General features: G+C 43.7%; 2 protein-coding genes across 2 annotated transcripts in view; both read right to left on the bottom strand.

The window, feature by feature from the left end:
* Window positions 1-5,583, bottom strand: part of LOC126085000 (zinc finger protein 805-like) — an 87,149-nt gene extending 81,566 nt beyond the window's left edge. The window contains exons 1-2 of the mRNA XM_049899878.1: window positions 5,200-5,583; window positions 4,096-4,222 (exon numbers count right to left, since the gene is read on the bottom strand). Coding sequence (XP_049755835.1) covers window positions 4,096-4,222; window positions 5,200-5,229 — 157 coding nt within the window. The 5' untranslated portion in view covers window positions 5,230-5,583. The remainder of the gene's footprint in view (window positions 1-4,095; window positions 4,223-5,199) is intronic.
* Window positions 5,584-18,790: 13,207 nt separating this feature from the next.
* Window positions 18,791-20,824, bottom strand: LOC126085009 (aurora kinase C-like). Its single transcript, XM_049899893.1, has 4 exons — window positions 20,728-20,824; window positions 19,849-20,001; window positions 19,099-19,273; window positions 18,791-18,968 (listed from the first exon to the last, which is right to left on the bottom strand). The coding sequence occupies exons 1-4, from the start codon at window positions 20,754-20,756 to the stop codon at window positions 18,798-18,800; spliced, it is 528 nt and encodes a 175-aa protein (XP_049755850.1). The 5' UTR covers window positions 20,757-20,824; the 3' UTR covers window positions 18,791-18,797.
* Window positions 20,825-27,611: the final 6,787 nt, after the last annotated feature.

Below are 27,611 nucleotides of genomic sequence, written 5' to 3' on the forward strand. Positions count from 1 at the left end.
TCAATTGGCAAAATAATTCTATTATGAAATCATTCTGCATCCCACTTTGAAATGTGGCGTCTGGGGTCTTAAATGCTAACAAGCAGCCATCTAAGATGCAGCAATTGGTCTCAACCCACCTGGAGCAAAGGAAAATGAAGAACACCAAGCCCACATGACAACTAAGAGCCCAAGAGACAGGGCCACATGAACCAGAGACCTACATCATCCTGAGACCAGAAGAACTAGTTGGTGCCCGGCCACAATCGATGACTGCCCTGACAGGGAGCTCAGCAGAGGACCCCTGAGGGAGCAGGAGAGCAGTGGGATGCAGACCCCAAATTCTCATAAGAAGACCAAACTTAATGGTCTGACTGAGACTGGAGGAATCCCAGCGGCCATGGTCCCCAGACCTTCAGTTGACACAGGACAGGAACCATCCCCGAAGACAACTCATCAGAATTGAAAGGGACTGGTCAGCGGGTGGGAGAGAGACGCTGATGAAGAGTGAGCTAATTATATCAGGTGGACACTTGAGATTGTGTTGGCAACTCTTGTCTGGAGGGGGGATGGGAGGATAGAGAGAGGGAAGCCGGCAAAATTGTCAAGAAAGGAGAGACTGAAAGGGTTGACTCAAGACGGGGAGAGTAAGTGGGAGTAGGGAGTGAGATGTATGTAAACTTATATGTGACAGACTGATTGGATTTGTAAACGTTCACTTGAAGCTTAATAAAAGTTATTATAAAAAAATAAATAAATAAATAAATAAATAATAATTAAAAAAAAAAAAAAAAAAAAGAATAATATATCCTGCAAAACTTTCGTTTAAATATGATGGTGAAATTAGGACATTTCCAGATAAACAGAAATTAAGGCAATATGTAAAAACCAAACCAAACTTACAAGAATTATTAAAGGGAGTCCTTCGGTCTGAGAACAACATCAGAGCAGAGCCTGAATCTAGGATGCAAGACTGTACTAGCCAGATACCAAGGAAGGAATTGTATTCTCAAGGACTATCCAAAACCAAAAGAATTTCAACAAAGAACCAGAGAGGTTAATCTGTAAACAACAACAATGTCAGAAAAATAAAAGAGGGAACAAATGGTATAGGTACAGAACTTTCTAATGGAGAGGAAGGCAAGGCGATAGCAAGTAATAGACTGGTTCAAACCTGGAAAGATAAGGGTAAATATCAAGGTAACTACAAAGAAAGTTAACAAACCTACTCACCAAAATAAAAAAGAAAAACATAAAATCTCAATAAAAACAAAAGAAATCCACAAACAAAAGGAACTCAGCCCAGGAGAATAAGATGCATCTGGAGGACATTATGCTGAGTGAAATAAGTCAATCACAAAAGGACAAATATTGTATGAGACCACTGCTGTAAAAACTCATGAAAAGGTTTACATAAAAAAAGAAACAGTATTTGATAGTTAGGAGGGAGGGGAGGGGTACGGATGGAAAACACTTAATAGACAATAGATACGTGGTAACTTGGGTGAAGAATAAGACAGTATACAATACTGGAGAAGCCAGCACAACCTTCACAAGGCAAGGCCATGGTAACTCCAGAGACACATCCAAACTCCCTGAGGGACCGAACTGCTGGGCTGAGGGCTGTGGGGACCATGGTCTCAGGCAACATCTAGCTTAACTGGCATAACAGAGTTTATAAAGAAAATGTTCTACACTCTACTTTGGTGAGTAGCATCTGGGGTCTTAAAACCCTGTGAGTGGCCATCTAGGATGCTCCACTGGTCTCACCCATTCGGGTGTAAGCAAGAATGAAGAAAACTAAAGACAAATGGGGAAGATTAGTCCAAAGGACAAATAGACCACATCTACCACAACCCCCACCAGACTGAGTCCAGTACAACTAGATGGTGCACAGCTACCACCTGACTGTTCTGACAGGGATCACAATAGAGGGTCCTGGACAGAGCTGGAGAAGAATGTAGAACAAAATTCTAACTCAAAAAGAAAGACCAGAGTTGCTGGCCTGACAGAGACTAGAGAAACCCTGAGAATATGGCCTGCAGACACCCTTTCAGCTCAGTAATGGGGCCACTCCTGAGGTTCACCCTTAAGCCAAAGATTAACAGGCCCATGGAACAAAACAAGACTAAAGGGGTGCACCAGCTCTGGGGTAGGGACTGGAAGGTAGGAGGGAACAAGAAAGCTGGTAATAGGGAACCGAGGGTTGAGAAGGGAGAGTGTTGACATGTTGTGGGGTTATTAACCAATGTCATACAACAATGTGTGTACTAACTGTTTGATAAGAAACTAGTTTGTTCTGGAAACCTTCATCTAAATTTCGATTAAAAAAAAAAGAAATCAAAAGACGCATTGCATTGGGTGAATCTGCTGCAAAGGACCTCTTTAAAGTGTTGAAAAGCAAAGATGTCACCTTGAAGACTAAGGTGCGCCTGACCCTAGCCATGGTATTTTCAATCGCATCATATGCACGCGAAAGCTGGACAATGAATAAGGAAGACCGAAGAAGAATCAATGCCTTTGAATTGTGGTGCTGGTGAAGAATAGTGAATATACCACGGACTGCCAAAAGAATGAATAAATCTGTCTTGGAAGAAGTACAACCAGAATGCTCTTTAGAAGCAAGGATGATGAGACTGCATCTTACACACTTTGGACATGCTGTCAGTAGGGATCAGTTCCTGAAGACGGACATCATGCTTGGTAAAGTACAGGGTCAGCATAAGACAGGAAGACCCTCAACAAGATGGATTGACACAGTGGCTGCACCCATGGGCTGAAGCATAACAACGATTGTGAGCATGGTGCAGGACCAGGCCATGTTTTATTCTGTGGTACGCAGGGTCACAATGAGTGGGAACCGACTCGACAGCACCTAAGAACAACGATGACTATTATAAGAAGGCAAGAAAAGGGAGGAAGGGGGGAGGTGTATTCACTAACTAGATAAGAGGAAGAATCATCTCTGGTGAAGGGAAGGACAGCACACAATACAGGGGAAGTCAGCACAACTGGACCACAGCAAAAGCTAAGATGTTTCCTGAACACACACAAACACTCTGAGGGACAGAGTAGCTGGGGCTTGGCCCTGGGGACCACGGTTTCCAGGGACATCTAGGTCGATTGGCATAACAAAGTTTATTAAGAGAATGTTCTTCATCCCATTTTGTTGAGTGGCATCTGGGGTCTTAAAAGCTTTCAAGTGATCATGTAAGATGCATCGATTGGCCCCAACCCACCTGGAGCAAAGGAGAATGACAAACACCAAAGACACAAGGAAAATATCAGCCCAAGAGAGGAAAGGTCCACATAAACCAGAGACTCCATCAGCCTGAGACCCAAAGAACTAGACAGTGCCTGGCCACCACCACTGACTACCCTGACAGGAACACAACAGAGTCCTGGACAGAGCAGAGGAAAATTGTGGAGCAGAACTCAAATTCACGTAAAAAAAACAGACTTAATTGTCTGACAGAGTATGGAAGAACCTGGAAGCTATGGCCCCTGGACACTCTGTCAACCCAGAATTAAAACCATTCCCAAAGCCCACTCTTCAGGCAAAAGTTAGACTGGACTATAAAACAAAAAATAGTACTTGTGAGAAGTGTGCCTTTAAGTTCAATCAGGTACATGAGACCATATGGATGGCTCCTGTCTGGAGACTGGATGAGAAGGCAGGAAGGGACAAGAACTGGTTGAGTGGAAACAAGAAACCCGGGGTGGAAAGGTGGAGTGTGCAGTTACATTTTAGGGATTGCAACTAATGTCATATAACAATATGCGTATAAATTTTTGCATGAGAAATTAACATCAGTTGTATACTTTCACCTAAAGCACAATAAAAAAATAAAAGAAACGCCCTGGATTTCTAACCTTGCCTTTCCTCCAACTTGAATGGTTTACATTGGTTATTACGTTCAGCGGAGAACTAATTTAAGGTTTCTCAACCTCCACACTATTAACATCTTTAGCTAATTTTATTATTTGTTGAGGGGGCTGACCTGAGCATGTAGGATATTGGGCAGCACCCCTGGCCTCTTCCCACTAGACGCCAGCAGCATCCCCTCCAGGTATGAAAATAAAAAATACGTTCATGGCGATGAGGTGAGGTCTTACCCAGTGACACCAGGATTGCACAGATCTCCAGCATCACCTCCAAGTACAGGGTCCTCTGGGTCAGGTCCAGCTGTCCCCATTCCTCCCGCGTGAAGTTCACGGCCACATCCTCAAAGGTCACATACACCTGGCAAGTCAAAGAGAGGCAACAGTGTTGGTCTTGAGATTGCTGGATGGGACGCAAGCCTGTCTGTGTGTCAATAATCAAGGTGCAGAGACACTCAAGGCCCAAATCACCCAGCACCCCTTGAGGGCCTAGCTCTGTCCTGACACGCTGCTTTTGAGAGAATACAACAGTGTAGCAGATAAAAGCTTCCTATTTTATATGGGAGTCATTAGGGAATGACACAAGACAATGACAATCCCACTGGACTGTGAAATTCAGACAGTAAGCACTCTGAAATGTCAGAGAAAAAGGATGATAATAACAACAACAATAATTGTACCAATAATGGTAACAGTGGTGGTGGCTGAGGCTCACCGGGTGCCTTGCACCATGCTCAGGGCTTTATGGGCCATGTTAAAGTGACTACAAGTACCCAGCGCTGAAGCTAGAGCCTTGAGGTTTGAAGCCAAACTCTTGAATCTGACACTAGCCTGCTGTATGACCTCAGGGTCCTCACTTCATTTCTCTTAAGTCTTGTTCTCAGGATCAATACAATAAGAGGTCCCACTTCACCAATAACAATTGTGGGATTCAGCGACATCAATCAGTGCTTAGAGCAGAACTGCCTCATAGGGTTTTCTAGGGTGTAATCTGTCGTATAGGGTCGCTATGAGTAAGAATCGACTTGACGGCACTGGGTTTGGTTTTTTGTTTTTAATCTCTATGGGAGCATATCGCCAGTTCTTTCTCCCGCTGAGCCACTGGGTGGGATCAAATAGCCGACCTTTTGGTTCGCAGAAGAGCGCTTAACCACTGCGGAACCATGTCTTCTTGACACTCCTCTAGGCCTAGGGATAAAGCAAATGACAATGTAGCTCCACTTGCCGTGAACAAACACCTGGAAAGAGAAATCCAGGCCTTCCAAGGCTTCCAGCCGACCCAAGAGTCCTTTCCAACACAGCGAAGCAGCAGCGATTCCAAATACGTCCTCCACTCACCTGGGCCCTGTTCCTCAGCGCCACCGCCATCCTGGGACCTTGTGAACAAAGCGGCAATACTGAGAGGCGGGCGACCGGGGCGGGCGCCGCGGCTTCCCCAGCCCGGGAAGGGGTGACCTCTGATGACTCGCACTCGGAGCCTCAGTGTCCCCCGTGTAAAAGGCGCACAAGGCCCGGGGCGCGCATCTGGGGCTGCGGAAACGGCGGGCGCGTGCGGAGCACCAGGGAACCCAAAGACCCTCTGGGGGCCCAGGGGACATCCCCGTTACAGGAGATTCACGGTTCCAACAAAGGCGCGGAGGGAGGGCCCACAAAGTGGAGCAAGTAAGCTACGACTGAACAGAGCTCCGGACCCCGCAGTTTGTGTGGGAACAGGCTCATGCCGATGACGTAACCGCTAAAAGGCAGGAAGTGCCACCCAATGCGCCCTTCCTGCAGGAAACGCTTCTGCTTGGCCGGGTTTGTCCCGACGACCGACGCAGACGCACGAAACACGCTTTATGGGTAACAGTCTAACAGTCGTTTGTCCAGTCTGGTTCGGGGCGTCTTCCCAAGTCTGTCTTCTCTACGGAAACAGGCACGTGGCACTGAGCTCCGCCTCAGGCCCACCAACTGATAGTAATCACAGTCCCGGGGACCAAGAGGTGATTGCTAGGCCTTCCACTCTACGGCTGTGGAAACCAAGGGTCCGATAAAAACCCAAACCCATTGCCGTCGAGTCGATTCCGACTCATAGCGACACGATAGGACTGAGTAGAACTGCCCATAGAGTTTCTGTGGAGCGCCTGGTGGGTTCAAACTGCTGACCTTTTTGGTTAGCAGCCGTAGCTGTTAACCACTGCGCCACCAGGGTTTCCAAGGGCCCGGTAGGCGGGGATAATCGCCCGAGAAAAGGGCAAGTGCGATGGTACGAAACCGGACCCTCGTCTCCGCTACAGACTTTTTCGGTCTTCGTTAACGCCTCTCAAGATCCTTTTCAGTGGGAACGGTCAACAAAAAAAATAACCCGCAGAGAAACTCGCCGGGAGGTTTCGCCCGTCGCCTTTGGCAAGAACGGATCACCCCCTCCTGGGCCCTCTTTAGCCCAGTGCTGTACCTGTAGGCTGCACGGACTTATGGGTAATGTAAATCCACCTGAGCCCTGGTGGAGTAGTGGCTAGGAGTTACTGCTGCTAACCAAAAGGCCGGCAGTTAAATCTATCACGCGCTCCTTGGAAATCCGATGGGGCAGTTATATATGAGTCAGAATCGACTGGACCACAATGGGTTTGGTTTTTTTGTTTTTTTTTTTTTGAGCAGGTGGAGGAGCCCTGGTGGTGCAGTGGTTAAGAGCTACAGCTGCTAACCAAAAGGCGCTAATCCACCACCGCTCATTGGAAACCCTATGGAGCAGCTCTCTGTCCTATAGGGTTGCCATGAGTCGGAATCCACTCGCCGGCAATGGGTTTGGTTGGGTTTTTGAGCAAGTCAAACACATCCAGTGGCTGTGGAAGAAAGGCCTGATGATCTGCTTCTGTAAAGATTACAGCCAGGAAAACCTCATGGAGCAGTTACACTCTGTAACACATGGAGTTGCCATGAGTCAGAATCCATTAGAGGCCAATGGGTTTGGTTTTGCACTGGGTTGGGAGGCTACAAGTGGAGTAGGTTTGGAGGAAAAATCAGGACTCCAGCTTCTAATGTGATCACTTTGAAATGTCTTTGAGACCCCAAAGTGTGTCACATAGGTGATTCTGCATATGAATGAACATTAGGAGAGGGCTCTGTTCTGGAGGTATAAATTTGGGAGTTGTTATCTTACACTGTTGTTTCTATGCACGATGCTGGGTGAGATCATCAAAGGAATGAATGGAGGTAGAGAACAGAACGGACAGAAGGTGAACACTGGATCAGCCCAATGTTAAGTGGTGCAAACAAGAAACTAACAAAGTCATGTTAGAAATTCTAACAATCCTTGGAAAGATATTACACCATTGCATTTGGTGAGGTTGGTTAGCTGGTTTGTTTTTTATGACTGTGGAGGCAAGAGAAGAAAATCCATTTCAATGAGTTGAAGATGCATAAGGTTGAGAAAATGTAAACAGTGTGTAGAAAATGCCCTCGAGAGATTTAATTTTAAAAGATGAGAGAAAAACCTAGTGACTGGATGTATATTGGGTCAAGAAGTGAAGGAGGAGTTAGTTTCCTAGAAGAAGATGCTATTTTTAAAAAGAGATTATGGAGAAATGTTTAATTAGGATGCAAAGAACAACCTTATTGCCAATGGCAATGGTAGAGAAATTTGCCCAAATTGGAGGAATGACATAAATCCTGTTTTCACACATGGCTGACCCTTAGGGTTAAATTAAATGATTTGGGATTAGTTTGTAGAAGGGTTATGAAAGTTTCTATTTTTATATTCTCTGTCATTGGAGGCTAGGATGTCTGGAATGAGTGCAGGTGAGGAAAGCTATGTAGACGATGAAGAAACTTTGCAATCTGCACTGCAAAGCTGGCCAGAGAGTCTTCATTTAATCATATGTCACCTGGTAATCAGTGTTGAGGATCTAATCAAATATTTTACCCTTATCTACCTGACCAGAAACCCTGGTAGTGTAGTGGTTAAGAGCTATGGCTGCTAACCAAAAAGTTGGCAGTTCAAATCCACCAGGTGCTCCTTGGAAACTCTATGGGGCAGTTCTACTCTGTCCTATAGGGTTGCTATGAGTTGGAATCAACTCGACAGGAACAGGTTTTTTTTATATATACCTGCCCAAAATGTGTGCAGTGACGTGAGTTTATATAGCACTGGGAAGAGTATTATTTCAGGGTTCATGTGTATGAACCAATTAATTAATTAGAAACTTCCAACTGTTTAATTGGAATATTAACTCAAGAAAATTAATGTTGTTAGGTGCTGTCAAATTGATTTTGACTCATACTGGCCCTAGTAGAACTGCCCCATAGGGTTTCCTAGGCTGAAATCTTTACCAGAAGCACCCTGGTGGTACACTGGTTAAATGCTCAGCTACTAACCAATTTACAGCCTTGGAAACAGAGTCTTACTCTGTCCCCTAGGGTCGCTATGAGTCGGAATCACTCAATGGCAATGGGTTTGGTTTTCTTGGTTTTATACTGATACCACAGAATATGACACAGAATATGGTGCTAGTCAATTCATTTGAGCATTGGGTGGCATTGACATACAGTGAAAAATTTTACCTTGAAGGTGGGAGCATGTTGGATGTCAGTACAGAGAGTGGATCTTTGGTTTGGTCAGAGTCCTGTTTTCCAAAGAGCATACTCTTGAAAATTTTGAGAATAGAAACTTGAGGCTAAGAGCTACCTCAAATGGTAGATAACACAAGGCCTCTGCAGGGCATCTTGTAGCGAATGACTGCCTGACATGGAATTAAAAAAGGCCTGCCCTTTTGAGATAGGAACAATGTGTGGTACAATTTATGGCCCAGAGCCTCCCCATGGAATCAGGGTGATGAAGATTCCAGATGATGCCACATCCTTGCTTACCGCCTTTCCCTGTCCCATCCTGTACCGTGCCTCCTCTTGTCCTGACTCTCCTTAGTAAGCTGCATGCCCTTCAATCCTCTGTTACACTTGCTGCTACAAAATCCAACCTAAGACGGGCCACATTTGTGGCAAAATCTAACTATAAATCCTATGAAATTTACCATGCAGTTATGGGTTTCTTTCCCATAAGAGGATGAGAGGAAAGGTGCTCAAGAGAACTCAGCTGTGGCAGGATAGAACTAGGTTTCTCAGACACAGTTGAGGGGTGAATGATGAGATTCTGTACCTCATTTTAGCGGTGTCTCTCACTCTCTTGGCTCAGTGGTTAAGCATTCGGCTGCTAACCAAAAGGTTGGTAATTCAAACCCACCTTGCTTGCTGAAAGTGCAGAGGACTTGAAGCACTTACTGATGAAGATCAAAGACTATATAGCCTTCAGTATGGATTGCACCTCAACATAAAGAAAACAAAAATCCTCACAACTGGAGCGGTAAGTAAGATCATGATAAGTGGAGAAAATTTTGAAGTTGTCAAGGATTTCGTCTTACTTGGATCCACAATCAGCACCCATGGAAGCAGCAGTCAAGAAATCTAATGATGTATTGCATTGGGCAAATCTGCAGCAAAAGACCTCTTTCAAGTGTTAAAAAGCAAAAATATTACTTTGAGAAGTAAGGTGTGCCTGACCCAAGCCGTGGTATTTTCAGTTACCTCATATGCATACAAAAGCTGGACAATGAATAAGGAAGACCAAAGAAGAATTGATGCATTCGAATTAGGCTGTTGGACTGCCAGAAGAATGAACAAATCTGTCTTGGAAGAAGTACAACCAGAATGCTCCGCAGAACCAAGGATGGCAAGACTTTGTCTCACATACTTTGGACATGTCATTAGGAGAGACCAGTGCCTGGCGAAGGACATCATGCGTGGTAAAATAGAGGGTCAACGAAAGAGAGGAAGACCCTCAACGAGATGGATTGACACAGTGGCTGCAACAACGAGGTCAAGCGTAACAACAATTGTGAGGATGGCGCAGGACCAGGCAGTATTTCGTTCTGTGGTGTACGGGGTCACTATGAGTTGGAACTGACTCCACAGCACCTAATAAAAACAACATATGTAGATGCAAACGCACAATATACATACATATATGTGCTGTTGGTTACAAGGGAAGCACTTAGTGGATTACTGACTTTCAGTCTATGTTTCCTGGCAGGCTCTCCACAAGTTCATGAGAAAGCATAAGGCAGAGACTGAAACCTCCAACACAGGTAGAGAGAAGAAGCAAATCCGATGTTTTAAAGCAGCAGGATATCCTAGAAAAGAGTCTTTCTGGAGGTAGGGAAATTCTTCTATAAGGTGGAACCCCAGCTGAGCACATTGAAGTCATAGTGTGTTATCTATTTCTAAAGAATAACCTAGGAGTTTGTTGACTAGGAGACCATTGAATTTCCAAAGCTGCACATGGAAATTTAAGAAGGGTAATAAAATATTTCCCAACTGGAATTGAAAAGATACCAACTTTAAAAAAACAAAAGACAAAAACATGAGCAATGGACAATAGAATTTATCTGCAGAAATTAGGCACTAGTTTTTACAGAGAATGGTGAAGGCACTGCCCTGGGGGCCAGAAGGGGCATAATCTTGGGCCACTCCCATGGCATAGAGCTTTCACAAGACATACTAGTCTAGGGTCTTAAAAACTTGTAAGCAGCTATCTAAGATATTACTATTGGTCCACACTCATCTGGAGCAAAAGAGAAAGAAGGAAACTTGAGATTCAGATCCTGGTCTACAGGATTATCTACATGAACTACAGCCTCTTCTACCAAGACCAGAAGAACCAGATGGTGTCTGGCTACAACTACCATACTTCTGATCAGGACCGTAACAAATGGATCCTGAAAGAAAAGGAGAAAAACATGGAACAGAACTTCAAATTCTCAAAAAAAAAAAAATCCAGTTACTGGACTCTGAGACAGGAGAATCCCTCAGACTATTACCCTGAGATATTATTTTAAGCCCTGAGCCAAAACTATCTCCTCATGTCATCTTTTAGCTAAGTAGCAGGCTTGCTCATAAAGTTCTAAATATCACTCTTGAGTATTGCACTTTTTTTAAATAACTTTTTTAATAATTTTTATTGTGCTTTAAGTGAAAGTTTACAAATCAAGTCAGTCTCTCACACAAAAACCCATATACACCCTGCTACACACTCCCAATTACTCTCCCCCTAATAAGACAGCCCGCTCTCTCCCTCCACTCTCTCTTTTCGTGTCCATTTCGCCAGCTTCTAACCCCCTCCACCCTCTCATCTCCCCTCCAGGCAGAAGATGCCAACATAGTCTCAAGTGTCCACCTGATCCAAGAAGCTCACTCCTCACCAGCATCCCTCTCCAACCCATTGTCCAGTCCAATCAATGTCTGAAGAGTTGGCTTCGGGAATTGTTCCTGTCCTGGGCCAACAGAAGGTCTGAGGGCCATGACCACTGGGGTCCCTCTAGTCTCAGACCATTAAGTCTGGTCTTATGAGAATTTGGGGTCTGCATCCCACTGCTCTCCTGCTCCCTCAGGGGTTCTCTGTTGTGTTCCCTGTCAGGGCAGTCATCGGTTATAGCCAGGCACCATCTAGTTCTTCTGGTCTCAGGATGATGTAGTCTCTGGTTCATGTGGCCCTTTCTGCCTCTTGGGCTCGTAAATGCCTTGTGTCCTTGGTGTTCTTCATTCTCCTTTGATCCAGGTGGGTTGAGACCAATTGATGCATCTTAGATGGCTGCTTACTGGCGTTTAAGACCCCAAACACCACTCTTCAAAGTGGGATGCAGAATGTTTTCTTAATAGATTTTATTATGCCAATTGACTTAGATGCCCCCTGAAACCATGGTCCCCAGACCCCTGCCCCTGCTACGCTGGCCTTCAAAGCATTCAGTTTATTCAGGAAACTTCTTTGCTTTTGGTTCAGTCCAATTGTGCTGAACTCCCCTGTATTGTGTGATGTCTTTCCCTTCACCTAAAGTAGTTCTTATCCACTATCTAATTAGTGAATAGCCCTCTCCCACCCTCCCTCCCCCCCCCCCCGTAACCACGAAAGAATGTTTTCTTCTCAGTTTAAACTATTCCTCAAGTTCTTATGATAGTGGTCTCATACAATATTTGTCCTTTTGCATCTGACTAATTTCACTAATTTTTATTTTTTAAAATTTCACTCAGCATAATGCCGTCTAGGTTCCTCCATGATATGAAACGTTTCACAGATTCCTCACTGTTCTTTATTGATGCATAGTATTCCATTGTGTGAATATACCATAATTTATTTATCCATTCATCCATTGATGGGCACCTTGGTTGCTTCCGTTTTTTTGCTATTGTAAACAGTGCTGCAGTAAACATGGGTGTGCATATATCTGTTCGTGTGAAGGCTCTTATTTCTCTAGGATAGATTCCAAAAAGTGGGATTGCTGGATCCTGTGGTAGTTCTATTTGTAGCTTTTTAAGGAAGCACCAAATCCATTTCCAAAGTGGTTGTACCATTTTACATTCCCACTAGCACTGTATAAGTGTTCCAATCTCTCCACAGCCTCTCCAACATTTATTATTTTGTGTTTTTTGGATTAATGCCAGCCTTGTTGGAGTGACATGAAATCTCATTGTAGTTTTGATCTGCATATCTCTAATGGCTAGTGAGCGTAAACATTTCCTCATATTATCTGTTAGCTACCTGAATGTATTCGTTAGTGAAGTGTCTATTCCTATCTTTTGCCCATTTTTTAATTGGGTTATTTGTCTTTTTGCAGTTGAGGTTTTGCAGTATCATCTAGATTTTAGAGATCAGGCGCTGATCAGAAATGTCATAGCTAAAAACTTTTTCCCAGTCTGTAGGTAGTCTTTTTACTCTTTTAGTGAACTCTTTGGATGAGCATAGGTGTTTGATTTTTAGGAGCTCCCAGTTATCTAGTTTTTCTTCTACATTCTTTATAATGTTTTGTATACTGTTTATGCCATGTATTAGGGCTCCTAACGTTGTCCCTATTTTTTCTTCCATGATCTTTATCGTTTTAGATTTTATATTTAGGTCTTTGATCCACTTTTGAGTTAGTTTTTGCACATGGAGTGAGGTATGGGTCTTGTTTCATTTTTTTTCAGATGGATATCCAGTTATGCCAGCACCATTTGTTAAAAAGACTCTCTTTTCCCCAGTTAACTGTTTTGGGGCTTTTCTCAAATATCAACTGCTCTTATGTGGATGGATTTAGGTCTGGATTCTCAATTCTGTTCCATTGATCCATGTATCTGTTGTTCTACCAGTACCAGGCTGTTTTGACTACTGTGGCAGTATAATAGGTTCTAAAATCAGGTAAAGTAAGGCCTCCCACTTTATTCTTCTTTTTCACTAATGCCTTATTTATCCGGGGCCTCTTTCCCTTCCAGATGAAACTGGTGATTTGTTTCTCCAACTCATTAAAGAATGTCCTTGGGATTTGGATCAGAATTGCATTAAATGTATAAATCACTTTTGGTAGAGTAGACATTTTTATAATGTTAAGTCTTCCTATCCACGAGCAAGGTATGTTCTATGTAAGTCTCTTTTGGTTTCTTGCAGAAGGGTACTGTAGTTTTCTTTGTATAAGTCTTTTACATCTCTGGTAAGATTTATTCCTAAGTATTTTATCTTCTTGGGGGCTACTGTAAATGGCATTGATCTGGTGATTTCCTCTTCCATGTTCCTTTTGTTGGTGTAGAGGAATCCAACTGATTTTTTTATGTTTATCTTGTATCCCAATACTCTGCTGAACTCTTCTATTAGTTTCAGTAGTTTTCTGGAGGATTCCTTAGGGTTTTCTGTGTATAAGATCATGTCATCTGCAAATAGAGATACTTTGACTTCTTCCTTGCCAATCTGGATGCCCTTTATTTCTTTATCTAGCCTAATTGCTGTGGCTAGGACTTCCAGCACAATGTTGAATAAGAGTGGTGATAAAGGGCATCCTTGTCTGGTTCCCGATCTCAGTGGGAATGTTTTCAGGCTCTCTCAATTTAGGGTAATGTTGGCTGTGGCTTTGTATAAATGCCCTTTATTATGTTGAGGAATTTTCCTTCTATTCCTATTTTGCTGGGAGTTTTTAATCATGAATGAGTGTTGAACTTTGTCAAATGCCTTTTCTGCATTGATAAAATCATGGGATTCTTGTCTTTTGTTTTATTTATATAATTGTTTTTCTAATGTTGAATCATCCCTGCATACCTGGTATGAATCCCACTTGGTCATGGTGACTTATTTTTTTGATATGTTGTTAAATTCTGTTGGCTAGAATTTTGTTGAGGATTTTTGCATCTACGTTCATGAGGGATACAGGTCTATAATTTTCTTTTCTTTTGGTGTCTTTACCTGGTTTTGGTATCAGGAATATGGTGGCTTCATAGAATGAGTTTGGTAGTATTCTGTCATTTTCTATGCTCTGAATACCTTTAGTAGTAGTGGTGTTAACTCTTCTCTGAAAGTTTGGTAGAACTCTGCAGCTAAGGCATCTGGACCAGGGCTTTTTTTTGCTGGGAGTTTTTTGATTACCATTTCAATCTCTTCCTTTGTTATGGGTCTATTTAGTTGTTCTACTCTGTTTGTGTTGGTTTAGGTAGGTAGTGTGTTTCTAGGAATTTATCCATTTCTTCTAGGTTTTCAAGTTTGTTTGAGCATAGTTTTCCATAATAATCTGATATGATTCTTTTAATTTCAGTTGGGTCTGTTGTAATATCACCCATTTCATTTCTTATTCAGGTTATTTGCTTCCTCTCCTGTTTTTCTTTTGTCAGTTTGGCCAGTGGTTTATCAATTTTGTTGATTTTTTCAAAAAACCAGCTTTTGGTCTTGTTAATTCTTTCAATTGTTTTTGTTTTCTATTTCATTTAGTTCAGCTCTAATTTTTATTATTTGTTTTCTTCTGGTGCCTGTGGGTTTCTTTTGTTGCTCTCTTTCTATTTGTTCAAGTTGTAGGGATAATTCTTTGATTTTGGCCCTTTCTTCTTTTTGGATGTGTGCATTTATTGATATAAATTGGCCTCTAAGCACCACTTTTGCTGTATCCCAAAGGTTCTGATAGGAAGTGTTTTCACTCTTATTGGTTTCTCTGGATTTCTTTATTCCATCCTTAATGTCTTCTATAATCCAGTCTTTTTTGAGCAGGGTTTTGTTCAGTTTCCAAGTGTTTGATTACGTTTCCCGTTATTGATTTCCACTTTATGGCCTTATAGTCAGAGAAGATGCTTTGTAATATTTCTGTGTTTTGGATTCTTGCTAAGGCTTGCTTTATGACGTAATATGTGGTCTATTCTAGAGAATGTTCCATGTGCACTAGAAAAGAAAGTATACTTGGTTGCTGTTGGGTGGAATGTTCTATATATTTCTACGAGGTCAAGTTGGTTGACTGGCATTTAGATCTTCCGTGTTTTTATTGAGCTTCTTTCTGGATGTCCTGTCCTTCACCGAAAGTGGTGTGTTAAAGTCTCCTACTATTATTGTCGAGCTGTCTATCTCACTTTTCAACGCTGATAGAATAGAGTTGGTTTTATGTATCTTGCAGCCCTGTCATTGGGTGCATATTTAATATGGTTATATCTTCTTGGTGTATTGTCCCTTTAATCATTATATAGTGTCCTTCCTTATCCTGTCTGATGGATTTAACTAAAGTCTATTTTGTCAGAAATTAATATTGCCACTCCTGCTCTTTTTTGATTGTTGTTTGCTTGCTATATTTTTTCCATCCTTTGACTTTTAGTTTGTTTGTGTCTCTAAGTCTAAGGTATGTCTCTTGTAGGCAGCATATAGATGGATCTTGTTTTTAATCCATTCTGCCACTCTCTGTCTCTTTATTGGTGCATTTAGTCCATTTACATTCAGGGTAATTATGGATAGGTATGACCTTAGTGCTATCATTTTGATGTCTTTTTTTGTGTGTTGACAGTTTCTTTTTCCCACTTGATTTTATGTGCTGAGTAGATTTTCTTTATATATTGTCCTTTCCTCATATTTGTTGTTATTGATTTTGTTTCTGCTGAGTCTGTATTTTTCCCTTGTATTTTATTTTGATGAGTAGGATAGTTTGTCTCTTTTGTGGTTACCTTATTATTTACCCCTATTTTTCTAAATTTAAAACGAACTTTTATTTCTTTGTATCGCAGTATTTTCCTCTTCATATGGAAGGTGTATGATTACATTTCTTTGTCCCTTTTTATTATTTTAATGTTGTCTTCTTTGCCGTTACCCTGTGTTGGGCTTTTTTTTTAATCTTGCTTTGTTTTTTTGGATTTCCCTGTCTGGGTTGACTTCTGGTTGCTCTGCCCAGTGTTCTAGTTTTGGGTTGATACCTGATATTATTGATTTTGTAACCAAAGAACTCCCTTTAGTATTTCTTGTAGTTTTGGTTTGGGTTTTACGAATTCCCTCAACTTGTGTTTATCTGGAAATGTCTTAATTTCACCTTCATATTTAAGAGACAGTTTTCATGGATATATGATTCTTGGCAGGCAATTTTTTCCTTCAATTTTTTAAATATGTCATCCCATTGCCTTCTTGCCTGCGTGGTTTCTGCCGAGTAGTACTAGCTTATTTTTATTGGCTCTCCCTTGTAGGTGACTTGTCGTTTATCCCTCGCTGCTCTTATAATTCTCTATCTTTGGTTTTGGCAAGCTTGATTATAATATGTCTTGGTGACTTTCTTTTAAGATCTACCTTATGTGGAGTTTGATGAGCATCTTGGTTAGATATCTTCTCATCTTTCACAGTATCAGGGAAGTTTTCTGCCAACAAATCTGCAACATTTTTTTCTGTATTTTCTGTTATCCCTCCCTGTTCTGGTACTGCAATCACTCGTAGGTTATTTCTCTTGATAGAGTCCCACATGATTTTTAAGGTTTCTTCATTTTTTTACATTCTTTTATCTGATTTTCCTTCAAATATATTAATGCCAAGTGATTTATCTTCAAGTTCAGAAATTCTAGCTTCTACTTGCTCAATTCTGCTCTTCTGACTTTCTATGGAGTTATCTAATTCTGTAATTTTATTGTTAATCTTCTGAATTTCTGATTACTGTCTGTCTATGGATTTTTTTCAGCTTATTAAACTTTTCATTATGTTCCTGAATAATCTAACTTCTTCAGTTGCTTTATCTGTGTGTTCCTTGGCTTGTTGTGCGTATTGCCTCATTTCCTTCCTGATGTCTTGAAGAGTTCTGTATATTAAACTATTGTATTCTGCATCTGGTAATTCCAGGAATGCACTTTCATCTAGAAGATCCCTGGATTCTTTGTTTTGAGAGCCTGTTGAGGTGATCATGGTCTGTTTCTTTATGTGACTTGATATTGACTGTTGTCTCCATGCCATCTATAAGTTATTGTATTAGTTTATGCTTGCTTACTGTGTCGTAGCTGCTTTCTTTGTTTTGTTTTGTTTTGTTTTGGTATACCCCTATGGGTTGCTTGAGTGAGCCAGCTTGATTATTTTCACCTTTGTAGCTCTGGTGTCCTGTCCCCAGCTGGCTAGAGCTGTTATCAGGTCTATCAGTCTAGGAGTCCATTCAGTTTTCTTGTATGAATTCAGCTCAGGTTTCCAGGTAGCTGATATCAAGTGTGTGGTACAGGCTCTGTCCTACAGTCTTAGAGGGGCAGGGGTGATTGGCGTATATACCGGTATCTGATTGCAGCAGGGGGTCATGCTCTGAACAAGGCAGGGGGCTGAGAACCGACCCCCGAGTGTCTCTGAGGAAAACGTGTCCCTCTTGCCTAGAGCATGCTGGTTGGTGGGTTCTGCAGAGGGGCCGTGGGCACCCAAAGTTTTTGGTTGTAAGGACTGGGAGGTACCACTTATCTTTGGACCCCTGTCACAGGTGGCTGGGTGACCTGAGTGGAGCTACCAGTCCTTAGGTCCCTGATGTGGGTAAATGAGGACCTTGTTTAATAGGCAAAGCAATGTGAAATGTCAAACACCCACCTCTCCACTGCACAGCTGAAATGGTTGGAGTTTGCCAAGAAGGGCCTATTCTCCGGAAATAGGCCCACACAGGTCCATGCTGAAGGGAAAGTTGCTCAAGGTCCACGGACGGCTTATGCCTGGACAGGAGCTGCTTCTGTCCTGAGCTCCCCCGGTTAATGGAGCTAGCAAATTATCTTTTCCCCCGAGTTGGAAATTTTTTCCCTCCCCAAAGCCGGGAGGACTGCTCCTGGTGCTCCCTAGGGTCTATCCCAGGCCCAGGGATTCAGCCGCTTAAGCCGGCTTGCGGGTGGGATCGGGGGGCACGGTAAAATATACGCAAGTACTTAGCTTTTGCCTAGAGTGTGTCGTTCTCCTCAGGTTCCGGAGGTGTGAGTGGGCTGTGTGGCTGGCTGCTTCTCCCTGAGGAAACTGCGGCCGAACGCTAGTGCCAGCCCGCCGCTGCTGCTGCCGCTGCAGCCGCTGCTCCGGGAATGGTGCCTGAGGGCTCCCCTCGATTCAGGTCTGGTAACTCTTCTCTACTTCTGTACGGCCTCTTCCTCCCCCTGCCCCTCTAAGCTTGCCTTTGATGCTCAGGGCTCCCAGCTTGTCACAAATACACTCATTTCACTCGTTTTTTCGGGTCTGTGTTGTAAAGAGGGCTCGACGGAAGTGTCCGTCTATTCTGCCATCTTGGTCCTGCGTCCTGAGTATTGCACTTTTTAAAAATAATCTGTATGAGACCAAATGGTTAACAAATACTGTAAACCATAGATGGGGGCGGGGGGGTGGAAGGGTATGAAACTAAGTTAATGGGAATGGAACAACTAGAAGAGAATGCTGATACAATGTGAGGACTGTGACCAATATCACTGAACAATGTGTAGGAATTGTTGAATCAGAACCTGTTTTGCTGTGTACACTTCCACCTAAGATATAATAAGATACTATTAAAAAGAAAAAAAGGAAAGAACCTACCTAAAGACACACAACTATAAAAACCTGGTACAAAATGACTCAACTTTTATTAATTAGTATCTTGCACCATAAAAATAAAAAAGAAAAAGACAGATGAGGTAGCAGAGCCAGGCAAGCTCTTCAAACAAACACAAAGGAACAGGGCAGGCAGGGTTCAGGAAGCCATCTGAGCAGAGGGAGGCAACACCCTCTGGGAGTGGGCCTGGACCCAGGGGTGCTCCAGGACCTGGGCCAGGGCCAGACGCTCGAAGGGCTGGTATCTGAGCAGCTTGGAGATAAGGTCCTGGGCGCCAGAAGGCATTGAGGAGGGAAACCTCACGTCTACCTGATGCGGCCGGAAGAAGAGAGAGAAGTCTGGTTAATTTCTTTGGCTGATACTCTCCCTGTTCCCTTGAGTCCATTCAAGGGTCTATGCTGGACGTTATTAGGCAACCTTAGTAGCATGGCCATTCCACCTTGAGGATGCGTCTGTAGGTCTCGGTGTGTGAGGGGCTCTCGAAGGGTGGATTGCCCACCAGCAGCTCATAACAGAGCACCCCGATGCACCACAAATCCACCCTCTCGTCGTATGTTCTCCCTTCAATCATTTCTGGGGGCAAGTAGTCCAGGGTCCCACACATTGTCTTTCTCCTAGAAGAGGGCAAAGGGCACACTGGGAAGAACCCTCTCATGCAGATAACGTATGTCACAAGAGGCCGGAAGTCCTGCTTCTATCCCTATGGCCTGTGGAGAACGCTTCTGTTTGGCCTGGATGGGATCTAGGTCCCAGAGAAGGCAAGCACTTGGACTACCAACCCTCTATTTTAGAATTATTCATAAAATTATTTAGCTCATGATCAAGGATGTTTGCACAAGAATATTCTAAGCATCAAGTGAGTGATTTGGAACAAACTGAAAGTGCATCAGGAAGGGATCATTAAATACACTATGGTTTATTCACATAATGAAATACATTACACGAATTATGGTGACATGATTCTTATTTGCATGGAAACTTATGTGTAAATTTATATATTAAAATAGATCAGAAAATAGAAGGTGTAATGGAGCCATAGTCTTTAAGTCTAAATACACATTAAATGTATGTATTTGAAAAAGGCACTCTTCAAACACAGACCCAAGATTGTATCTAAGTTTTATGTGTGGGATGAATTAAACTGGATCATTCCCAACAGACACCCATGCCCCACCCCACCACCACCTACCGTAGAGAGAGGGTGTGCACAGACCAGCCAAAGTCTGCAATCTTCACCTCACCCCTGAGCCCCAGTAGTAGGTTCTCTGGCTTAATATCCCTGTGAATCACCTTCTTCTCATGGCAGTAAATCAGGGCATCTGCCAGCTCCTCCATTATCTTGTGAGGAAGTAAAAAGCCACTCATACAGCCAGCAGCCCACATGGATCTCAGGGCCCCAGCCCTCCCCGCCCCCCCACCTGACCGTAGCTGTACGCTGCTCATCTAATCTGTGGCTCTTTTGCAGCTCCTTGTAGAGCTCGCCCCTTGGAGCATATTCCAGAATCAGGTACACCCGCCGCGAGTCATGGAAGTAGTTGTAGAGGCGCAGGATGTTGGGGTGTCTAGAGGAGGAATGGAGGTCTGGTCAGGCTCCTTCCTGGGGCCCAACCCATGATGCTGCCCAAGTGATTGGCCATACTTGGGGCAAACTGAGCTGGGACTAGATAGCAAGGGCCCCCTCTGGGAGTGAGAGAGGAAAGAAGAGGCATCAATCAGAATGAGGGGATCAGGCACAGGGTAGAACTCTACATTGTGTAATTGCACTGAACTGCAGAGAAAAAAATCTTTGAGGTGAAAGCAAAGGATAGTTTGGAGGTAGTAATTGGGTCAAAAGCTGAGTTCAGATATCCGAACTGGAAAAAAAAAAAGGAGGACAGAGTACAGAATCTCTGTGGGAGACTCATCCAGACAAGTGTCCTTACTGTAGGTGGGCTTGGATTTCAATTTCCCTGCGCAGCTGATGCTCCAGCCCTTCCTTCTCTATCTGCGACTTGAAGAGGACCTTCAGGGCCACAAGGAAGTGGTTCTCCTGGAGTCGAGCCAGGTACACATTGCCAAATTTCCCCTTGCCCAGCGGACGCCCGATTTCAAAGTCATCAATCCTTAAGCGCCGCCTGATGGGAAAGGAAGAAAACAGCGCCACTTCTGGAGGGAGGTGGAGAGACCGGCAGGGATAAAATAGCGATGGTTTACCTCCCTCTGCGCTTGACCCTCCCTCTGCGCTTGACCCTCCCTCTGCGCTTGACCCTCCCTCTGCGCCTTTCCCTTTCCAAGGGTCTGGCATGGCATTCAGTTGGCATAACAGCTCTCAGTCCAGTCAGTCTACACTCTACTCCCTCTCTCTCTTCCTTCATCCCATCCTCCTCCAGGTTCAAATCCAAAGACTCTCACAAGTTCGCTATCCTGGGCTGCTCCTGGCTCTCTGTAGCTACTGGGAAAAAGAAAAAAAAAGAGATGTTAACATTTATTCTGTGCACACACACACAAATACTCTAGTCCCTTCCTGTCAGCACTCATTCTCGGAACCTGGTTCTTATTCCCTTCACCTGTGGCCTGAGCATGGCCCGACTTCATCTCAGCTTTCCGGCAACTCATGAGGGAAGATTTGATGGCGACCCAATGCCTTCCTGAGCCCTTTGGAGCTGGGTGTTCAGCTCCACGGAATTCTGAACGGAGGGGAGATAGGATGCCTGCTCAGGAGCTCGAACCCCAAAAGCCCAAGAGTCTTCTGCAGCTCACGTGACCTACAAACCTCAAGGTTGGGTAATGCTGGACATTGCGGCCGGGACCGTTTATACTCCCTGCCCCTCCCCCATTGGCTGAGCCGGTGGTTGCTGGCTGATTACCATTGGGAGAAGTGGAAACCGGAAGCAGTGAGGGCCCAATAGGAGAGACAGAAGTGGGCGCTTTGGGCCAGGGGCTGAAGGCAGTTGGCTGAAAAGACTGGAAGGGTGGGAGCAGAACCTGGGCTGACCCCGCAGGGTGAGGGGGGGTCAAGGTGAAATGGAGGCTGGAATGAGGCAGATGGGAAAGGGCAGGGGGAGGAGTAAAAGCAGGTTCCAGAAAGGGCAGGATGTGAGATGGCCACTTACCAGGGGCAGAGTATCCAAAGATGTGGGTTATGAAAGATGTGAAATCCATGTGAAATTGTTCCTTACACAGTAAGCACAAACTCCTGTTTACCTTGCTTATTGGGTAATCCACCCTGGCTTTTTTTTTTGTGTGTCCAAAAATGAGCTCTGAAATCAGCTTTTGCTTGATAGGGTCAAGAACACTGAGTGCAACCCACTGCTGCCCCAGTTGCTAACATTATTAAGAGGGAAGCTGAGGTCCATGGAAATCAAAGAGCGGAGAGTCTTACACTTGGATTGAGAACCAGGATTGGAGGACACTCAGAGACCCCTGGGTGGTTCAACCGGTTAAGCACTGACTACACTAGCTGAAAGGTTGGCAGTTCGAACTTGTGCAGAGGCGCCTCGGAAGACAAACTGGCAATCTGCTTCTGAAAGGTCATGTTACCGATTGCCAATCTGACGCAAAGGGTCCTTGTCTTTTCCTGAGTAAGAATATATGCGAAAGACAAACTTTATCTTCAGCAAGCTTTATTTTGCTTGAGTCAAGCAAAAGGAGCCAACTAGGATCTAAGCCTCTCCAAAAGACTGACTCGAAGAGGGAAGCAAGGCTAGGGCTTACATGGGTTCGGTGGAGACAACAGAGTAGTGAATATTTAATGGACTTATTTTAAGGGGCAAGTACTTTTCAGAATGGTGGTGCATGTTAATTAGGTTGCCTGCACATCTGGAATCCAAAATGGAACTTGCTGATATTCAATATGGAGTCCTCTCAGCAGCCCTTGGCATCACTTATGGGATATAGCACAAGCGTACTGATCTTTGGCACTACATCACCATCTTTGGAGGGCTAAGGAAGGTTAAATAGCAGTCACACTTTGTTCTTCTGCGCATGCAGGAGCCTATAGAGGGGGACTGGACTAGAAGAACACTAAGAAGGAGATAGTAATTTATGGGTTGTTTCAGCCTTATTGCATGTTGACAGGGTGTGGTTCCTGTTTACCCAACTTCTAGATACTAATCTTTTAACAGCTCTTTTGTTCCGCCAGCACAGTTAACCCTATCTGTCTCAGTCACAGCTTTGTAAACTCAATGGACCAGTTCTACTCTGCACGTGTGTGGTTGTCATGAATCACAGTCAACTATGGCAACTAACAACTACAATAGGGTAGCTCTGATACCTGGAGGCTCCAGTTCTTCTTGCACTTGAAATCCACTCTTTGGGCATTATCATACCTGTAGACACTTTTCCCCTGCCACAGCCAATTGCCCCAACCCCACTTCCATCCTCACAAGCAGCACCACAGGAAGTAGGCAACTCTTCTGGGTGTAATGCAGCCTCAAGGGCAGCTAGGAAATGGCTCCAGACTCAAGGCTGGCCATCCAGACAAGTCTCTGAACTGCTCTTATTAGCACTTTATAAGCCAATTTTTAAATCGTGATTCTCACTCTCTTCTCATAAAATCTATTGAGAGTTCCAGGAGAGATGCTTAGCCCTGGGTAATGATACAGACAAAGTCATTGTCTTTTGTTTCCATCGAAGTCTGCACCTGCCAGGGCAAGCCTCGAAATTGTCCAGTCTGGGTTGGTGGTAACTTTGAGAAACCGCCCTCCAACTGCCTGTGAGCTCCTGCTTAGAATTTTTTTTAAATGGTGTTACCAATCACCAATGTGACACAAAGGGTCCTTCTCTTTTCCTGGTAAGAATACACGCAAAAGACAAACTTTATCTTCAGCAAGCTTTATTTTGCGTGAGTCAAGTAAAAGGAGTCAGTGGGGATCAAAGCCTCTCCAAAAGACTGACTTGAAAAGGGAAGCAAGGCTAGGGCATATATGGGTTTGGTGGAGACAACAGAGTAATGAATATTTAGTGGGCTTCCTTCAAGGGGAGGGTACTTCTCAGAATGGCAGTGTATGCTAAGTAGGTTGCATGCGCGCATCTGGAATCTAAGATGGAACCCGCTGATATTCAGGATGGAGTCCTCTCGGCAGCCCTTGGCATCACTTATTATGGGATAGTCTCAATGGCAGGATCTGTTCTGGGTGTGAGAGTAAAACTAATGAGATTGAGAATGGGAGTTTAGGGGAGAATTGAGTGACCAAAAGAGAAAAGGTTTATAATGGGTATTGTTTCAAAAGTCAAGTGCATTACTAATTGGGCAATACACAGACCAGTTGCCCACCACTGAGTTAACATCCTTCATGTTGGGACACTTAGTGACATCTCTTTTTGAGAGCAGACACAGACTAGAACTTCCTCAAGGGGAATCATTAGAAGAAATGGTTGAGAGTGTTTATAGGTGTTTCGTTAGAGTGGAATGTGTTTAATGCCCTTCTTACTTCCTTACGTTCATCAGCAACCACTGTGACTACAGCCGTGTGTGGCTGGGCAGACTCCAAGGCATCGCTTATCTCCTTTTGTTCCTCCAAACTCCATAGACTTTAGGCCACATCCCATGCTGTTAATTCTCACATATAGTCTTGTTACACCTCTGTACCAATGTCCTTAAAGGTAATAACTTTTCTTTGTAAATGCTTATGTGTACACATTTCCAGGTTACAGTCAATTCCTTCAACAAGCATTTAATGTGTCAGGCATTGTTCCAGGAGCTGCTAGGTCCTGTTGCCACATGAGCAGTGACCTATGAATGGTTCTTGACTGACCAACAAAAAGTTCCTTGGTTTAACAGATGGTAGTTCCAAAGTGGATGTGTACTCACACTCAACAAGACAGGGCCAAAGGAGGGCGTCCACTAGATACATTCCTGCACTTTCCCGGGGGAATAGGGGGGGAGAGGTGTAGGAGAGGATGTTGATACGCCTATGCAATCCTTCCCCACATCACGTCAACTTTCTTTTTTCCTACCTGATAAAAATATGGGTGCTGAAAACAGGGATGATCACTAAGCAAAAAACTAATTATATACCTTTAAACCTTTATGCCAGAATTCCTACGGGCCTGATGGGTTGGATCGTGCCTTCACTGCATCTGGAAAAACTGAGGTTGTCAGTGAATGCAGCTGTCTTGCCTGGCAGTTCATAGAGCCCACTAGCCCCATACCCATGTGGTTCTACCCTGTATGAATGGAAATAGGCTGAGAGGCACCTGCTAGACTGGTATTGTTGCCAGCAAATTGGGTCAGGAAAGTGGCTAAATAGCAACAAGAAAACCCATTTTCACCGAGTTGATCCCAACTCACGATGGCCCCATGCGTTACAGAACTGCTCTGTAGTTTTTCTTTTTCTCTAATCTTTACAGAAGCAGACTGCCACGACTTTATTCTATGGCACAGACAGATGAGTTCGAACTGCCAACAGTGAGGTTAGTAAATCAAAAAATTTGTTGCCATCAATTCCAACTCATATCATAGCAGCCTCATGTGACAGAGTAGAACTGCCCCATAGGGTTTCCAAGGCTGTAATCTTTACAGAATCAAACTGCCATATTTTTTCTGCAGCAGAGCAGCTGGTGGATTTGAACTGCCAACCTTTAGGTTAAAGATCAAGTGCTTAACCACTCTGCACCACCAAGGCTCTTTAGTAAAGTGCATACTATTTGCACCACCTGGGAACCTTGGTGAAACAAAAGCCCCTTCCACAGGTGGAAAAGTTTGGTTTAAAGCCAGTGACAAATGGGAAGGAGAAATAGCTGAGGGGAAAGGAATGACTACATGGGTTATGCAATGAGGGAAATTCAACAATACATTGGTGTCCTGAGAGCTCAGAGCAAGAGAATGATATCATCTCTCAGCACAATTTTACCATATGCCTAAAAGGGTGAAGCCATATGTTTGCCAAGATCACCCATGCTTTTGGAACCTGACAAGGTCAAAGAGAAGCCTGCAAATCTGAGTGGTACCATTTTGGGACATTTTGGTCATACGATGATGATAAACTGGTTGATAAATGACTGGAACTCCAATAATGTGCCAGCATCCTTTGACTGTTACCTCAGGTTACATCCACTACAAAGGTTATCTTTTGGGAAGGAATTTCGGAGGTCAGCAGTTCAAATCCACCAGGTGCTCCTTGGAAACTCTATGGGGTAGTTCTACTCTGTCCTGTACGGTCGCTATGAGTCAGAATCGACTCGACAGCAGTGGGTTTGGTTTTTTTGTTGTTGTTGTTATTCCCATTAGGGAGTCCTAGTGGGGCAGTGGTAGACCGTGCTGTGTAAAACTTCCAGCAGACTGATTACTGTCTAACTATAAACCTTGATGAGCAAATGTTTAGATAGGTCCCTGGTTATAATGGACAAAATATAGCCAATGGCATGTTAAACATGCCACAGTGCACTAGGCACAAATACGCATCATCCTAGTTGCTGTGGACGGAATGCTACTAAACTAAGAAGACAATGGGATTCTGATGGGAACCATCACTGCCTTCCTAGTCCATACTACTACCATCTAGCACCTTGACTTCTGCCTTTCTAACTGGGTCTCCTTTTATCCACATTTCTTTTCTCCAATCTGTTCTCCATTTTGACGCCAGAGAGATAGCTGAGATTTGATTGTGTACTGTGCTCTCTCCACCTTTGTTTAAAACTTCCTTGACTTTTGAGTTGGAGAAATGACATGGAGAGTATCTGAAGGTGTTGTCCATGTGTTTGGAACCCTCAACTAGTCATGCTTGGCCCCTCACAAGATAACTGAGATCTTACTTCCATGGTATCTCAACTGCCTGGTTTCTACTAACTCACCTGGACAGACCCTCCTTGGCATTGCTCCTTCCTCTGTTCGATTTTTCATCTTGTTCCTACTTAAAGATCACATCTGGCTTGGTGCACTGACACTAGTGTTTGGATATGACATGGAAATAGCTGATTTGCTTTGCTAAACTCTTAAAATTCATTTTATTAATGGTTTGAGGTGGATTTCCAAATCAAAGGGAAGCCACACCAATAGAAATTTCCTTAAAGTCACCAGTAGGTAAGAGCTGAGTCAGGAAGGGCACACCTTCTTGACACAGCTCCAGAGGCAAAAAAAACCTGCCCATTTATAATTTACCTGAGACCATTCAACTGTAATATATGTAACACACTTGGCCAAAAAGATTAAAAACCTCTAAACTCAAGGTGGTGGGCAACGGATCTGTTTATCACCCATCATTAACCATTCTGGAGATATCCCAGGTTCCCACATTGAGACAGGAAAAGCTTTCTGTGGGCTGGACTATGAGTACAAAGGAGAGCTGACCTTACCGAAAGAGACAAGGTTCCCATACATCTCCACCAACACGTCTCCATAGAGGGCCCTCTCAGTTGGGGCCAATTCCTTCCATTCCCTCCTAGCAAAACTCAGAGCCACATTAGTGAACATGCCTGATACCTACAACACTCTTCAAACTGTCTGCACTTAATTATGCAGTACTTAATTCTAAACCCGATATTGTTTCTTAGTTGAAATTATAGTTGAAGCCAGAGGCCATAAGTTTCAATAGCAGGAACAAAGAGGGGATGAGAAATTGTTGACAAATGTGATACGGAAATACACAGCATCGATTTGGCCATTACATCATTAAAAAGCCAAAAGCTGGGAATATTTGCCAGTTAGCCCACTTGAGGGCATTGAGTGTATATATATATATATAATGTGGAAACCCTGGTGGCGTAGTGGTCAAGTGCTACAGCTGCTAACCAAATGGTTGGCATTTTGAATCCACCAGGTGCTCCTTGGAAACTCTGTGGGGCAGTTCTACTCTGTCCTATAGGGTCGCTATGAGTCGGATTGACTCGATGGCAACGGGTTTTTTAACATAATTTGTTGTTGTTAGGTGCCGTCGAGTTGGTTCTCAGTGACCCCGTGGAACAAAACGAAATGTTGCCTGGTCCTGTGCCATCCTCACAATATATATGTTTGAGCCCATTGTTGCAGCCAAT

The sequence above is a fragment of the Elephas maximus genome, chromosome 11 (genome assembly GCF_024166365.1).
Source record: "Elephas maximus indicus isolate mEleMax1 chromosome 11, mEleMax1 primary haplotype, whole genome shotgun sequence".
Classification (NCBI taxonomy): Eukaryota; Metazoa; Chordata; class Mammalia; order Proboscidea; family Elephantidae; genus Elephas; species Elephas maximus.

What these genes read in the sequence shown, in the direction of transcription:
- LOC126085009 (XM_049899893.1), bottom strand. Translation starts at nt 20,756, where the DNA reads ATGACTTTGAAATCGGGCGTCCGCTGGGC. An exon ending in AAATCGGGCGTCCGCTGGGC is followed by an intron (nt 20,002 to 20,727) that starts AAGGGGAAATTT and finishes TTTACTTCCTCA; the next exon opens with CAAGATAATGGAGGAGCTGG. An exon ending in CCTACAGACGCATCCTCAAG is followed by an intron (nt 18,969 to 19,098) that starts GTGGAATGGCCA and finishes CGGCCGCATCAG; the next exon opens with GTAGACGTGAGGTTTCCCTC.